At 42.9% G+C, this 16,824-nt stretch overlaps 1 protein-coding gene across 8 annotated transcripts in view; it reads right to left on the reverse strand.

Moving 5' to 3' along the window:
- Window positions 1-16,824, reverse strand: part of map2 (microtubule-associated protein 2) — a 54,976-nt gene that overhangs the window by 25,261 nt on the left and 12,891 nt on the right. For 6 of the 8 annotated variants that reach the window (XM_062565074.1, XM_062565080.1, XM_062565078.1 and 3 more), the window contains exons 3-5: window positions 15,401-15,453; window positions 8,361-8,496; window positions 1,271-1,537 (exon numbers count right to left, since the gene is read on the reverse strand). In XM_062565074.1, the coding sequence (XP_062421058.1) occupies window positions 1,271-1,484 (214 nt within the window). In that variant the 5' untranslated portion in view covers window positions 1,485-1,537; window positions 8,361-8,496; window positions 15,401-15,453. The remainder of the gene's footprint in view (window positions 1-1,270; window positions 1,538-8,360; window positions 8,497-15,400; window positions 15,454-16,824) is intronic. The other 2 variants (XM_062565075.1, XM_062565076.1) reach the window with 2 other exon arrangements.

Raw genomic sequence — 16,824 nt, forward strand, 5'->3', positions numbered from 1 at the left:
ATTTGATCTGCCAACCTTGCGGCTCCCAGCGCATCACTTTACTCCATGTGCCACCACCGCCTGAAATGGCAGTTGAATTGAATAGAAAGTCAATTTTTCCAAATAAAACTGATGAGAAGGTTTCTACAGGTGAGAAAAAATAGCACTACCAAATATTTACAATATACACAATTCACTGAGCAATTTTCTTTTGTGACTTTTCTGTGCCACAAATCTGGTGCCAGTTAGGTCATCACATGCTAAATGGTTTTGTCTGAGGTAACGTTAAGTTACAAGCAAAAAGATCAAAAGCCCTGGTAAAGTCGATTGTTGGGGAGCCGTTTCCAAGGTTACACCATTGGTAGATTATCGTTCTTTCTTCCAGGGTGCGTTGGGGAGGGGTAAGGGGATAGAGACCAATTTCATGTTAATTATAGCACTTTTATTAACAGTTTGTGAGTCGAGTGAGGACTTGGGAGTGCTGCAAACCCACGCACAACAAGAGACATGACACACACACACACACACACATTATCAGGCACAAACACTCACATACACACATAAAACCACATCGCACTGTCAGAAGTTGTAGACAAAACTCACACATGCCCTAACACTCTTTACACACAAGTAAAGACCAACAAACCTGTACAATGCATGGAAGGATAAAAATATCCGGGCTAATTGTTGGCACTTCAAACACAGCCATCAAATGATGATGATGATGATGATCAATGATGAGAATTGAGAGCACAGAAAACTGTGCGAGGAAATCAGGGTCACAAGTTCAACATGTTCCACCCGTTGGAATTCTGCCTCCAAGGTGATCGAATGCGTGTTTAAAAAAATACAATTAAACAACAACAACAAGGGTGTCTAAAAATACATTAAACTACTTGATATAGTCTTTGAAAGAAAAACAAACTTTTCATAGTATATATATATATGTGTGCATATATATATATGCTAATGTGTGCACACTCATACATGCATACAGAAACAAGCACAACTCACATAGAGCGATTATCAAGAAACACAGACCTAGTCTTTTATCACATTTTGAGCATGCCGCAATTCGGTGTCATTATTATGGGAGCACAAAACATTTACCAAATTAATTCATTAATGGACAAGAAGTCTTTAAGCATGCTAAACTGAGGCTTCTGCTTGCTTTAATACAAACACAACCAGCACTTACTCTATGAGTATTTGATTACCATCTGTGTCCATTCCATCCCTCATATTTGAGTAATGTAAAACAGAAGAACTGAATAGCGTGACAATGTCCTACCTGCAGTTATAGCGGGGGCACCAGTTAGCTCCCCATTGAAACCATTCTCCCTGGCAGAGTAGGGTCCTGTGGCCATGTGGGCCCCACTGGGCTGGCAGGTCCTGTAGGCGGAGGAGGAGGAGAAGCCATTGGCTCCATGGTTGCCTGCGGCCTCCTGCCCCCCTGATGGGTCCCACTGGGGGGCACCGTCTTCTGGCTGTCGACTGTCTGCCATGCTGGTGCTAGCTAGCAGCAGGGGAAGGAGGGCAAGGGTTGGGTTCTCTCCTTCTGGCCGAGACAAGGGAGGGAAAAAAATGGAAAAATCAGTCCGTTTTATCGACAGCAAAGTGCCGTAAAGGGGAGTGAAGGGTGCGCCGGCCGGAGGAGCCTCCGGGATCAGTCACATTCACAAACCTCTTCGGTCAGTCATAATCCCTGGCTGCAGCCTCACTGAGCTTCCCTGTCAATCATTCTGACAGGGCACCTGTGCTTGTGTGAGTTTGTGTGTGGGCTGTTGACAGCACCTGGATTAAACCCTATTGATTTGTTTGTTTTTATTGACTCAAATAGCCAGTGGCCCAGATGGAAATCACAACGGGTTAAAAATGAACAGACGAAAGGTTCGGCTCCGATCAGTTTCAGACAAATACTCACAAAGCCGTTCATAATCCAAACTGTAGATATTCCAAAAACAAAGAATGTCCCGCTGCACACACTTGTGTGAGGGGTGTGTGTGATCCGTACAACAGATATGTCCAACATTGATCAGGACCTGTACATGTACTGTACTTGGAATCCCTTGTTGAAAGCAGATGATTGATCAGAACAGCACGCAAAGGAGATCAAGCAGAAGCAGAGGAATGGAAATATTGATCAAACCCCAGGATCCCTGCGGCGGCACCCGGCAAAAGGAACTCTTGCACCGTACTGGGGAGACGGTGGGCATAACAGATGAACGGGTTTGATGTAGATAAGATCGATACACAAGGTTGTTGATGTGAACACTTTAACTGGGGCTCTGCTCCTCTTCTGTCGATATGGAAAAAAAAAGGCTGGATATGTTTTTTGAGCATTTTTCATTTTCAACTTTTTTTTTTTCAAAGATGGCGTATTTGGAGCCGCCTTGGCCTTCAAGCAATCAAAGCAACCTGGCATTGGTGTGAAAGTGCGGGCGCTGACAGAGAGAGAGGGAGAGAGAGAGAGAGAGAGAGAGAGAGAGAGAGAGAGAGAGAGAGACAAAGTGGGATTGTAGCTGGTGTACATCATGCATTCTCCGGGCAGCCTTTGTAGTCGTGCATCAGGGAACGTGTGAAGGAGCAATTTGTCATTTAAGTCTGCAGTCCACAGAGACTCAAGAGACTGGAGGGAAGTCGGCTGGAGAGAAAACAGGAGTCAATGACTGCAGCCTGGGAACAAGGTACTGCAACAGTGAGCACTAGTCACTGCATTCACAATGCGTTTCATTCTACCGCCCACTCAGAGAAAGGAATAGAATGGAGTTCAATATAATAATAAAAAAAAGATTTACCAAAATAGTATTGAGAAAATAGTGATTCTTATATTATGTATTGTACCAACTCAGTCGCAGTCTTGGTCAAAAACCAAAGTATCAGTTGTTCAGAATGACATTGCCCTCTTTGCCGTTGATTTACTTTGATCTCAGGGTTTTAAGCTATTATATATTTATTTATTTAGAACATGAGCTCATCTGACAAAGTTGACAGGAAAAGTTCGAGAACCACTGCGATAGGATCCCAGGAGGGGGAAGAACAGAAAAGAACTGAGTAGAATATGTGATGCCCGTAAGCCCCTTGCAGCCCGTGTGCATCACAGCCGGGAGTCGGTGGAGCTTTGCATGACTCAGCTCTGAGGGGAGCATCATTGTGAATGAAGCCTCCACAAAGACTCCACAGAACACAACACCTCACCGCCTGAAAGCCCCAGCCGTGCACTTTGCGTCGCTGTCACCTTCCCCGCTGTTGCCTATTTTTCCTGCCACTTCCCCCCCCACCTTGAGCCTCGGTGGAAGAGCACTCTTATTATTACCCTCCATAAAACACTGAGATGAGACGGCTGTCCTCATGTCTCACTGCTGTCCGTCTGAGGATGACGGTCACTTTGTGGCTGATTTCAGACCAGACATTATTATTCTGACTGGTGGGCCCGTTGAGCTGCTGGGATTAGACTATGGTGCGTATATTTGGGAGCAGGGATGAGCACCGTGTGCTATTGAATCAGCCCTACTTGATGAAAAACAATAAAAAAGGGGGAGCCATTTCCGAGCGTTATAAAAAACACTGGGTTTGGGGATTAAGGAGGCATTAGGCAACATTATGATGAGAGAGTACGCCATTGTCATCAGCCAGACACACACCCTGGGGCTGCAATGCAGCACATTATCTCACCTCTACTAATTACTTTGCCGTGGTAATGGTTGGTGCAACGTAAGGAAGCCAGCACGACGGGCAGAGAAGAGAAGAGGAGGCAGCTCATAGAGAAGAGGAACAGAGAGGGTTCATGGGGCAAAGGGCGGGAAAAAAGCACATGGGCAGCTTACTGTAAGTATATTGTCCAGGCAATATACCGTCCTCAAGGCGTTGTGTCCAGGGAATGAGACATGTCACGTTAGAGACAGCAGGTCTGTGGCACTTTGCCAGAGGGACGGTTGATGACCGTACGCTGTCTCTCCATGTGGGGGGGGGGAATGGACTTGAATACAGACAAAGACAGTGCTGCCACTGGACATTTTGTATAGTGACTCATAACTTAATTAAAACCCAGTCACTACAGAAAATGCACATTGAAAAAAAATCACAGCATTAACAGTATATAATGGCCTCAAAAGAGGCTTTGGATAATATAATAAGCTGCGTTTAAATGATGTGCTGCTATATAATGCCTTGTTGAAAGGGTAGGGAAGCCCAGGTAACACCTTTGGGACAAAAAAAAAGTCATATTGGTGCACACCTATGTGACGGCCACCTTGAGCCACTGTCAGAGGAGGCAAACAACTCACTTTTCCAATGAGGCCAAGCTGAGGAGGATATAACTGGTGTTCAGGAAAAGGAAGAGGATTTGCTTTCAAGGCCACACTATTACATACGAACACAAATCCGACAATTCCATTCCCAGGGCCTCTATGTAGCAGCTCTGGCTGAAACATAAAAGTTGTCCATTAGGAGATGGACTGCAATATTTTCAAATGTGACTTGTTGCCCTCATCAGTTAGCAGGAAGAGCTCGGTGACGTTTTTTCAAAGGCCAATAGCACTATCAAATAATAGTGCTTGTTGAGATGGGAATAAAGTACCCAAATGGAAAGAAATACCTATTAGCGCGGAAAGCCAGATGAGAAGCTACAGGATGAATGAGACATTTGTAAACTCAGTTTTAACAGCCATTGGTGCCAGAAACAAGTGTGTTGTGTCTAAATTATTTAAACTGAGAGGCGTGTTGTGTTTTGATGGTTGTATTTTTATTTTTTAGATTAGATCAACTTTATTGTCATTGCACAGTACTGAGACAGCAAAATGCAAGAAAGCAGATAAAGTGCAGAGATCTATATTTGATTTGTGAGAGTGAAGCAAACTAACTGACTAAACACAGTGTCTATCTTTAATCTTAATTGTGTTTTAAAAATACTGTTTGAGAGAATTCATAGATTCAAATGAACCATTTTAGCTGGAAAACAATCAGCAAACAAGAGCTTGAAGATATTAGTGGATTGAAGGCTAATCACAGGTTGTTCCTAAAGAACATCATCCTACAGCAAACTAAAGTATTCATGATCAACTTGGCAGCTGCAAAAATATTCGCTTCTTTTCATTTGTTTTGAGACTGTTGTTACTTTGCCAACCCCAGTATAGACTTTATCACAAGGTGTGTCTCGAAGCGATAAAGTGGGGACTGTCATTAGCATGTGAGCCATAATCATGAAGCTTAAATCATTCATTTGTTGCTTCTGTGGCTTTTATCTGCTGCTTCTTTTCTTTTGTATGACTTTTTAGCATCCTTTCACCTACAAATCTTCATCCCACCTGTTCTTTCTTCTTGCCTCCTCATCTTCCTCCACCTCTTCCCATGCCTGTTCCTCCACCCACTCACTCCTCCTCATCCTCCTCCTCCTCCTCCGCCTCTCGTCAGGCTTCATCCTTCACTTCATTCTGGTCTCTCACTCCCCATCTCCCTCCCACAATCTGAGCACTTTCACGCGCCGCCATCTCATTGTGCGCGTGTGTGCTTGCATGTGTGTGTGCTTGCATGTGTGTGTGTGTTCGCGTGTGCGTGTGTGTGAGTCACACAGATGCTGCAATGCAGCGCTCTCCACCCAGGGCCGTCTCACCGCAGGAGCCGAAGAGCTGAAGAGGAGCTTAGGAATTTAAGACATAGTTCATCAAATTGTGTGTGTGTGTGTGTGTGTGCGTGCGCGCGTGTAGATACTGCACACATACATATGTACAAATGTGTGAGTTTGCAAGATAGTGGGACATGCGTATGTCTGTTTACTGGAACAACTTAACAACAACCACCATCGCATCCACAACCCTCCCGTCAACCCTCATCACTACAACATCGACATGATGGACCTGCCCACGCGCTACGGACCCCCTGGAAGCTGCTAAAGACCCCCTGGTCGCTGCTACAGACCCCCTGATCGCTGCTACAGACGCTTCGAACGCGCACACGGCCTCCGGATCCCACGTTGGCTTTCTGCAGTTACACTTTACCCTTTTCAGAAGAACCACCTGCTTTGAGGTAGAACTGGTAGCAGTCAAGGGCGTAGGTTTGCATATGGTCCCTATAGGGATTAGTCTGGCTACACTGGCTATTTTCAGAATAACTGTTATACTTGTAGGAAAAAGGTGCAATAAATTGGCAGGCCCAAGTTTATGTATTATATATTTAATTAATAAATACATTATTTCATTGCTCAGAAATCCAGCACAGATGATTTGGGCCTAGTACAGCGCCATAAAACCTAAACCAATTACCTACACTAACTTCCAAATAAAGAAATGCATTGCATGTACTTCTCATCAGGTTATTGCAGGTTGAGGAAGCAGCAGCTGGACCATCGGGGCTTCAGGTGAGGTCATTCTTCTGGCATTTAGTTAAGGATCACCGTGCATTAGCAATGGAACTGAAGATTTGCAGTTTAGGGAAAGGTCTAACCAACCGGATTTGTAGAAACCTTGATGAAGCCATTGAACCGTACTTTGAAGTTGACGGGGATATTCTGATTCTGTTCCCATCAACGTGTCCAGTGAGCACCACTAGCTACTGGGAGGCTGTAGGAGCTCTCACGGAAATGTCAAGAGAGGTAAGGGGTCTCTTTGGCCAAGTGGAGAAGCTGATTCTTGATGTTTGTGCCTGTTTGAATCAGTGCCAAGTTACACAAATGTTAATATATGTTAACATAATATCAACTCAGTTTTGTTTTTATTATATGGGGGGCGGCTGATAATTGCGTCTCTACCAATGATGAGACCAAACCTTGGAACCAGGGATACTGGACAGCAAATAAAAAGAGGTTTCCTTTAAATGTTTAATTTTATATTCTACAACTCTGTCAGGGTCAAAACCACATTTGAGGCTGTTCTTTCACTGGAGCAGAGGAAACTGGACTATCGTGTAAAAAAATTGAATAAAGTAGTTCAAGGGCGTATAATTTTATCCACAACAGATGCCTTAGACGATCCGTGACATATTGTGCTGAGTCCCTGCAACATTATTCTCTGGTCAGTAGATCTTCACAGTAAAACAAAAAAGAGATCACCTAAAGGTGTCAGATTGATGTATTGAAACCCCCCTGTCAGTGTTTAGTCTTCACGCAGCATCTTTACATGTAAACCTTCCTAAAACCTGAAACGAAAGCGAGCTCATCAAAAGAAGCCCTCATTAGAGCAGCCTTCAGTGGAGAGGTGGGCCGAAGGTGAACTCTAAATGCAGCTTTAAAGGCTTTTCATCTGACAAATATGCTCACGCAGGATTTGTTTTGAATGAAACATTTTTTTTAAATCGACGTTGAACAGCATAGCAGGTATTATGTTGAGTACTGGATGGGCCCTAAAAATGAGAGGGTTTAACACAGAACCTTTTATTACCCTTTTTCAACATGTCGCTGCCTCATTTTCGGTAGCGACAAATACAGCCCGTTGTTACACTTTAAAGCTGAAATGTCTATTGTTTAGAAGAAAAGAAGTGTTTATTTGTGCCAATTTCAGTCTCGGTCTCAGAAGCTTTCAGCCCTACACATAATTTTTCTGATTGCCCATTGTTGCTGCATTTCTCACACACACACACACACACACACACACACACACACACACACACACACACACACACACACACACATACACTCATTGCACACCAGATGTCCTCTAGAAAGATGTATTTCATTTGTTCTCAGTTATTAAGTTTTAGAGGATTTCTTTCACGTTATTTAAACACTTGTGTATGTAGCATATAATCATTCTATAATATAATCATTATACTGTATAATCATTCAGAAAATCAAATAGCTTCCTCAGGACGGCTAATATTAGTTTGTAAAGCTTTCTATGCGCTGTTTCTGACCCTCACACATAGACGCTTACGCAGATGATGGCAGGAACAAATAAAAACACTCTAATCTGCCCTCCATCTGCAACCTCCCAGTACCTGAAACTCTGTCTTTGTACAACCGCAGAAAACAAAGAGAAGCCATGAAAAGCGTGACTGCCTTTCAGCAGGCCTTGTTGCTGATCATCTCACTAAAGCAGCTCTCCTCCACCCACTCGGTACCCACTTCCCACTCGCAGCTCCTAGCAGCACCGCACCCGCACGTACATCCACCCACGCAGCCATTTCATCTGCGGAGGTAACAGGCCTTCTTTCTGCTTCGCTCTTTCCCTTTCTGACAGGTATTCAGCGCATCTCAGATGTTTAGGATAAATGAAACTGAACAGGCTTACAGTAACACTGCGTGAGGTTTACGTCAATGCTTTATTTCTTATTATCATATCTCAAGCTATGATTTCATCCAGCGGTAGACAAGGAGTCCTAGATGGTCATTCATGCCTTTATGAGAGAGAGAGAGGGAGAGAGAGCATCTTGTTGGTATGCGTAATTACCTGGTGAGGTGATCCTAGATGACGAGTCAAGCTGGATGCAAAGAAATCTCCAGATATGAAGGGTTTGACGTCAGGAGAGTCAGAGGAGTGCTGGAATCCAAGGGAGGTGGGGGGGGGGGCAGCCTCCTGGTCACACCTGTAAATCAGGAAGAAGCACAATGACCCTTTTTTTCCCACATCCACATTTTAGGCCGGACCTTTGGTTCCTGATTCAGGAAACAATGCGGGCGATCACACCAAAAGGAGGAGAGCGAGTTTGTTACGATGTGCAGACTCTCTGCGAGCAGCTCCACACAGAAGAGTCAGAGGTAGAATTCAATCGCACCACAACCTGCAGCCTCCGGAATGACCCTTCAGATGAATAAACACCTCGCCAACAAGAAAAAACTGTGACCGTAGAGGTAGGAGTCGGGGTAGGACGGGTGTACTGATGCAAGCTGTGGGTACCTACCAAACTGACGGCTGAGTATAAGCCGACATGTTAATCAATCATCTGGTGTGTTGCTAATCAACCTCCTTCAGGTTGACTCACACATGTGTCGTTTAAGCACTGAACCCAGATGGAGGCGAGGGTGGGATGGGGCGGAATTGCTAATAATTATTTAAACAAAGATGGGAACAAACAAATTACCAATTGTATTTTATATTGCCACAAGCTCTACAAATCCACAGCAAACTGCAGCTTAGACCAAGAGAAAGAAATCAGCTAACCTGATGAATTACAGATACCATTTCCTAGGGTTTTTCTCCGGAACAGTTGCAGGCCGAAGCTGCACATCTCAGTTTTCCCTCGTGCAGCACTCAAAATGTTTTGATATATATATATATCTATATATATCTATATATATATATATAGATATATATAGATATATATGAATTATAATCAAAATATGTATCTGGGGGAAAAAAGTGAAAAAATAATAGCTCGGAAAATGTTTTCAATATGTTATATTGGAAAAGAAACTCTCAGACAGAAAAATATATTCTACTTTTAACTTTTAATTTCTACACTATGCGATCAGGATGACTCACTACCATCACAACCATGACGAACCAGTGGCCTTTACCTGTTTTTGTCATCACATCAATTTGAAAATAATATTTCTATGAAGGCAAAAAAAAGCCTTTCATTTCGTCTCATTGTCTTTGACAAATGCTGAAAAAACAGCTCGACGCAACAAATTTCGCAGTAAGAAAATGAACTCTTCTCTCGTATTAAGGGTGCTCTTAACTCAATCCTTTCTGGAGTTGTACTTTACAGAGAATAGAGTCAGCAGGGGGACTGCAGTCATATCAGTACCAGCCTGAGGCCTCCGAGCTTAGAAACTAACAATATTTACAAAAGCAGGAGACACATGTTTGTTCTTTGCCTCTGTTCAACAACAGCTGAGGATCCCGAGTGAGTCACTCGTCAGACGGAGACCTTGGACCGGCCTGTATGCGCTCTGCGTAAAGTGCCGTTTGGTTCCCACATGGCACTTTACACCTGGACACAGCTCACCTCGGGCAGAATTGTGCTTTCACAACACTTTGAAATCATCTTTTCGTCAAGGAGAAGATAATTTATGCAAAAAAGGCAGTAGCTTGTTTCTATTATTGTTAGTACTATAGTAACAAATGAGTCACTCCACAGTTTGGATTGTAAAGCAGAAAGAAAAGTCTGCCTAAAGAGTTTGTGCTAAAGCTCGCTGTAAGACGACCCACCCCCCCCCTCCCCGGCATCTACATGACCCATGTAACTTCAATTATGTATGGTCAACAGTTTCCAATAAAAATGCAAATTAAGTACCTTGATGGGAAATGCTTCATAATTAATAGAAGGGGGGAAAAAAAGGCTTTCTGGGGACCGTGGTTGAAAATGTCCGTAAAAGCACCAGTGAGTCAATCCACCTTATCGCATCACTGCTGCTTTTCAGAATTTCTTCTGGATAAAAGCTGTATGCCATTTGTGGTTTGATTCCAACACCACGCATGAGGGGGAGCAAGAGGCCCAGGACCCCTGCCAGATGTGTCCGGATCATTCAAAGACACGATTCCACACAGAGGCACCTGAGGGCATCTCTGGCACTGGAGGTGTGTGAAAACCAACTGGAAGATGTCTCCACAGAGACACAATAACTAGTGAATGTGAATAATTATCCTCCACAGTGAACCACGTTCTGTAGCACGCGCTCAAGGTTATAACACCTTATAACACCTTAAAAGCTAAGCTAGGTTTGTTTTTAACAGAGAAGCATATATACTTCCATTGACTCCATTTGATGAATGTATGAATATCAATATCTGTAAAATCCTTCAAATTGCTGTTGAACTCTTTCATTACAAAACACGGCCTGTGACCAAAGAGAAATGAGCAAAGGCAATAAATATGGAGTCAAATGCCATCACAATTCATTCCAGACGGTTATTATACTTTTTTTAATTATTTATGTGACTGGTAGAGATGCAAATGGAGAATAACAGTAATTTCTCTCCTCCACCAGATGATTACCTCCATCACTTTCCTTGTCCAGGGCAGCAGGGCGGACTGATGTGAGCTAAACGCTACGTCAAACTATTTCTGTAACTTTTGACAGCATAAACTATGTGTATGTCATGCATTGACAGTGCAGCGGTGAGAACAATTCTCCTCGAGTACCAGCAAGAAGCAGCATTGATTCTTCTGTCAGTACACTATTATTATTACTACTACTTCTGTAGATTGGGTGTTGCTCTTGTTTCATTATTATGCTCAATTCAAATTTATTGGCTATTGTTCTGTAACAAGTGAACATAACTCTGGATTATTTTGGATCTGAAATGAAACTAGTGTCAAAACATATTTAAATAGTTTTCATTCAGGTCAGTGTCAAATATATTGTATTGGTAGTCAAACACTATCTGAAAGTTACACTTTGTCTGCAACAGGTAACGTGTTGCATTTAGTTGATAACAAATATGATGCCTTTATAAGCACAGCAAGAAAGACATTCTATAAAGAAATAAGGACACGTCTATCTAGGCTCTGTTCTCCTTCTCCTTTGCAAAGGTCCTTTCTGCGCATTCATTATGCATCCCTGCACTCCTAAACACAAACACAGAGCACACAAACACTGATCAAGCACACACAACACACACAGACACACACACACATGTGATGAAAAGTGCTTTGTTCTGTCTCCTGGGACTGCACCTCCAGCAGCTACCTGTCATCCCATATTTGATTCAGTCTGCAGGGGGTGGTGTGTGTGTGTGTGTGTGTGTGTGTGTGTGTGTGTGTGTGTGTGTGTGTGTGTGTGTGTGTCTCTGCCTGTATGACACGCGTCAGTATCAGCTGACGTTGCCCAAAAACAACATTCATTTCTGCACTTGGCCGGAAAACATTTGATTCATTGCTTAATTTCAAGATTTAAACTAATACAACATTTCTCTTTAAGAGTATTGAGGAGACTCAAAGAACCGATAAGAAAAGAAAATGATGATAGTAAGCTTGAAAATAATTCACGAGTGACCTCAGATAGAGGAGACGAGATTAACCACTGCATGCATGGGCCTTCTAATTCAATAGGAAACAATCGACCCATTCTTAACTCTTTCTCTACACGTGAGCCGCCTGCAAAGAGCCATACCCCAATGTAGCGGATACCTAAAATGAAAAATCTGTGAGATTTAATGGACATTTTCCCAGTGTTTAAGTCGGACAAGGTGATTATTCTTCTCTATTAAACTTTCATTTATCAGCCCTCATTCCTCATTAACCTGCTCCCCCTTAGAGTTAGTGGGTGCCGTGATCTATTGGAAATGTATGAATGTGTGTCAGTGACCGTGTGTGTGTGTGCGTGGGAGTGTGTGTGTGTGGATGTTCACTGTGCAACTTTAAGCTTCAATTATTAAAGAAAGATGAGGCAGCCAGGACAAAGTATCCAAACAACACTACTGGGTATTTAACTTGCTTTTTCACAGCAAGATAAGCAAAACTTTTCCTTTCTTTAATAAGTGTAAGCGTTATTTGCCAAATGCAACTACAAACGTTGGAAAGAACAGATTGTTCCTTGGATTCTATATAATTGTTTTATTGGCGTTGGTTACATTGTGATTTGAGAATCGCTAGTTGGTATTTTTGGCTGAAATGTGTTGAGAGATGAGAGGAGATGGTCCTCAGGTACAGCTTAACATGTCGAAAATACTGCAGTTAATTAAATGGATGAAATAAATATTTGCCAATTTAAGTAAGAGTTTATTGTAAACCGCTGTGTCTCTTTATGGTAAAGAAAATTGCCCACAGGCTTATTGCAGTACTTCTAAATCTTTAAGATTTTATTCTTTCAGTCCGTCCGACTTGGTAAATACCGTCCAACAATAAGACAAAAGTGCCTCCAATGAGGAATATGAATATTTGAGAGTAGAAGTAAGCTTATCTAGCCAATAACTTTTCATGAATTTAATCGTAACCTGCCTAAAGCGACGTCCTTTATCAAAACAGTATTAAACTCAGCTTCTGAGGATATAAACTGAGTAGATGAGTGTAAATATTAACTGGTTTTGTTCTTTAGGAATAAATTACTTAATAGACAGGACCCAGCATCAGTCTATAAGTAGTGGAGCTTTTCTGTGCTCAAAGAGATAGAAGAAGGTTTTCCTGTTTCTTTCAAGTATAAACTGTTGTTTTATGTGAATATGCGCAATGTCATGTATCCATGACAACAAAGAGTGCAAAGGACATTGAAGGCAGTCGGGTAGATGATGTAGATGAAAATGAAACAAGGGACAAAGAGATGAAGAGAGATGCAGAGGAATGGTGGTCAAGAAGAGAGAGTGAGGGAAAGAAGAAAGGAAAGTCTAGTCTGGAGGGGTGGGGGGGGCTGGGCCATTACATCACCGCTGCAGTGGCTGACAACATAAACACATGACTAAGACTCCCTCTCACTACCATCTACAGTAACTGCCATCGAACTGCATATGGTTGAGACTTTCTGCCTTTCTTTTCCTTCATCATCATGTCAATATGTGTCAAAATACTATTCAATTAACATTTAAACTATTTTGAGATTTAATGTTAAATGAGGACATTTAAAAGAGAGATATCACATGAAACCTTAATAGGGCATCATACACAAGAAATAAGTAATATTAGGGTGTTATACATTCACACAGAACATTTGGAATGGGTCTAGTAGCTGATAAGAACCAGACAACCGGATCCCTGTTCAATCATCAGTGTGATGAAGGGGTGAGGAGGAGGAGGAGGAGGAGGAGGAGGAAGAGGAGGAGAAAAGCGAGGCTAAACAAACAGGAGAAGGTCAAACAGACCTGCTGGGAAATGCCAGGAGCGGTTTCCCTCGCGAAGACAGCAGGGGACCGAGAGAGAAAGACGGAGGGAAGACTTCCATGTGTCCACCTCAGATACTGTCACTGTGTATGAATGCACACATTGCTGTTGAACACGTCAGCGCCCTGCAAGGCCACGCTGAATCCCAGTGTGGGTGTGTGTGTAGAAAAAGAGAGGATCCAGTGCAAAGAGCTGCAGAGGGAGCTAAATGATCAATATGTAATGCAGAGTGATATAGTTATAGAGTGACAATGTTGCATGATGATTAATCATTTAAATTATTTCTATTTCAAGAAACACTTGTAGGCCTTTTATGTCTCTTATCTTCTCCAAAGAAACTCTAACGCCAATGTTAGCATATTCCAACAGTAATAAAATCACAGCACATAGATTGAGCAGCTAAGTGGGGGATGACAGACCGAATACTGGTGACCTTTGTACTGATGACCTACATGTAGGTCAAAAACAGCTCCCTTTGTTGTGTTCAATACGTGACTGGGATGCACAGATCTGATCTTTTCAGTCCTGATTTACTGAATTTATATTACTATAATTGTAATAAATCTTACATCAAGAACTTTGTGTAAACGTTTCAAATCATCTTAAAAATGCTGACATTACTGTATAAAATGCTGTATTGGTCATCAGTCTGTCATCCCCAGGTCAGAATTTAAATAGGAATAGAAATTCTAGTATACAATGCATATATTATATATACAAAGATTTGAATAGACCAGCCCCACTGTTATGGGGTAAAGCTATTTGAGTCACGATCAGCCTCTGCATTTCTTCAGAATCACCACCATAATTCTCATATATTTCAAATGTTTACACAACAGCTGCCTGTAGACTCCATATACAGGATGAACCGGTAATGGATAATTATTATATTCAGCCATAACACAGTGGTTAGCTTTTATTTGTTCCTAAACTGAGAGCAAGCTGAGAGCATGCTGTTTTATAAACGTCATTTACTTTGAAATATAATTTGATACAATATTAAAATCAGAAAATATCTGCATAAAGTACTAATATTATAATCAGGTGGAGGTCACCACAATTCTGCAGTGGGCGGCTCACATTACAGCTGAATGTAAGGCTGCCATAATTAGGTTATGGCAGCCTTACTACACATGACCATAAATCATCAGCCTGATCGTGCTGCTTTAACTAAAAGGATCAAAGGGGGAAGAAATCTAAGGTCGGTGAGTCCATCTTTCTTTGGACAATTTTGTACTTCACACTTTCGATTTGACACTCGATTAGACCAGACACCAGCAGTCTATTTGGACGGACCGAATGACGCTAAAGTGTCTCAATCGGTGGGGCTCAATCGGCTGCAAGTGTCTAGACACGTCTGCACGCACGCACACACCGACACACACGCCTCACAAAGCCTGATGTTTTCACCTAAACAAAATGCCTGAACCCTATGACCGATAAAAATGCATATGCCCTGACGTCTTGGATGACTAATAAAAGCATGCAAAAACATAAACCTCGCTGTTACACCCACATTCCTCAGCGTGACAAGGTGAGAGACGGACAGAGAAGCATATGGGACAAAAGAGAGATGCATTTGTTATATCTGTTCTCCACAAAATGTACAACGGGGTCTATATGACAGTGGGACGGTGACGCAGCATCTTTGCAGCAGCCCTCAAGACATATGCAGGGAAGAGAGAGAGAAAGAGAGAGAGAGAGATAACACAAAAGCGAGAGAAAGACTCACCTGGCTAGATGGGATGTGGTCCGCCGCTCAGAGGAAATGCTAACATCCGAGACCTGAATGGGTGAGAGAGGATAAGGGAAAAGAATAGTAGTGATGGGAAGAGAGGGAGAGAGAGAGAGAGGGGGGGGGGGGATTAGAATTGGCTGCTAGTAGTTTGGGAGTGCAGTGACAGGTGGCACCACGGGTTAACACACACACACACACACACACTGTCAGCATATCTTTGTGGCGAATGCAAAGGATGGGTAGAAGGCAGATGTAGTAGTAAGAAGTGGCCGGAGGGGAGTGTACGTCGGAGAGGGGCTTCCAATCAGTTGCAGATCTGAAGGAAGCCCGGTGCAGAGTACACGGGAGGGACAGAGGACGAGACAAAGTGACCACAACAAGAAAGGAAGACCTTATCGGTGCAGGTGTGTGTGTGTGTGTGTGTGTGGGGGGGGGGGGTTGAGGCAACATGCTCATTAGACAGCACCCGGAAAAAAAGAGGTACCATGAATCTCCATTTAAGAGATACACAAGGCCAGACACACACACACACACACACACACACACCAACCACCAACCACCAACCTTGCAGCTCCTAGCACATCACGCTACTCCATGCGCCACTTCACCACCTTCTACCTTGTAAAGGAAAAACAATTTACCTTTTTTTCACACAAAATGTAAAAATCCCCATATGAACTCCCAATTATATTGGAGGGGGTAAACAGCGTGTCTACTTGGGACTATCCTTCTAAGCTTCTCACCTGCAGCCACAAGCCAACTCAAACACAGCACTTTCATTTTCAATCCGAACTCATGTTTGTCTTTTTTTCCCCCCCTCAATTAGGCTGAATCTTGTCCCCCTGAAGGGAAGGGGCTAATAGGATTAGACGAAAACGCCCCACAGGACCAGCAGGGAGGAGCTTTGGGTCTTAGATATACACATAAAGCATGAATGCAGTCCAGCCACAACACCGCCGGTGTAAACAGCTGTAACCATAGAAATATGATGCAAGTAGAGCGGACATGTGGATGTGTCAAAGGCATTATCACTAATATTAAACATACTGCATTAAGCCACAGGGGAAAGGAAAGAATAAGCCTTTGTCTCAGGAAATTGGGTCCAGACACCCTTCTAAAAAAAAGTTGACTATTTCAAATCGCAGAGTGGACATTCCCTTTCAAATGAGCTCAGCCATCAAAGCAGTCAACCGACGTCTGTATGGGGCACTGTGTCCGTAAACACTGAGTTGCAGCACATTGCTGACGCAACCACCAAGTGAGCAGCGTAAAGCGCACAGAGGCCCCTCGGCTGCAACCGAGGAACTGAGACTTTTTTTTGCTATAATCTATTGGTAAAAAAAAAAATGGATTCTCAGACTGTTATGAGTGACACAATTTCCAGCCCCAGCGACACATGTTGCCGCCATGACAAGTAG

Source organism: Pungitius pungitius, chromosome 10 (assembly GCF_949316345.1).
Source record: "Pungitius pungitius chromosome 10, fPunPun2.1, whole genome shotgun sequence".
Taxonomy (NCBI): Eukaryota; Metazoa; Chordata; class Actinopteri; order Perciformes; family Gasterosteidae; genus Pungitius; species Pungitius pungitius.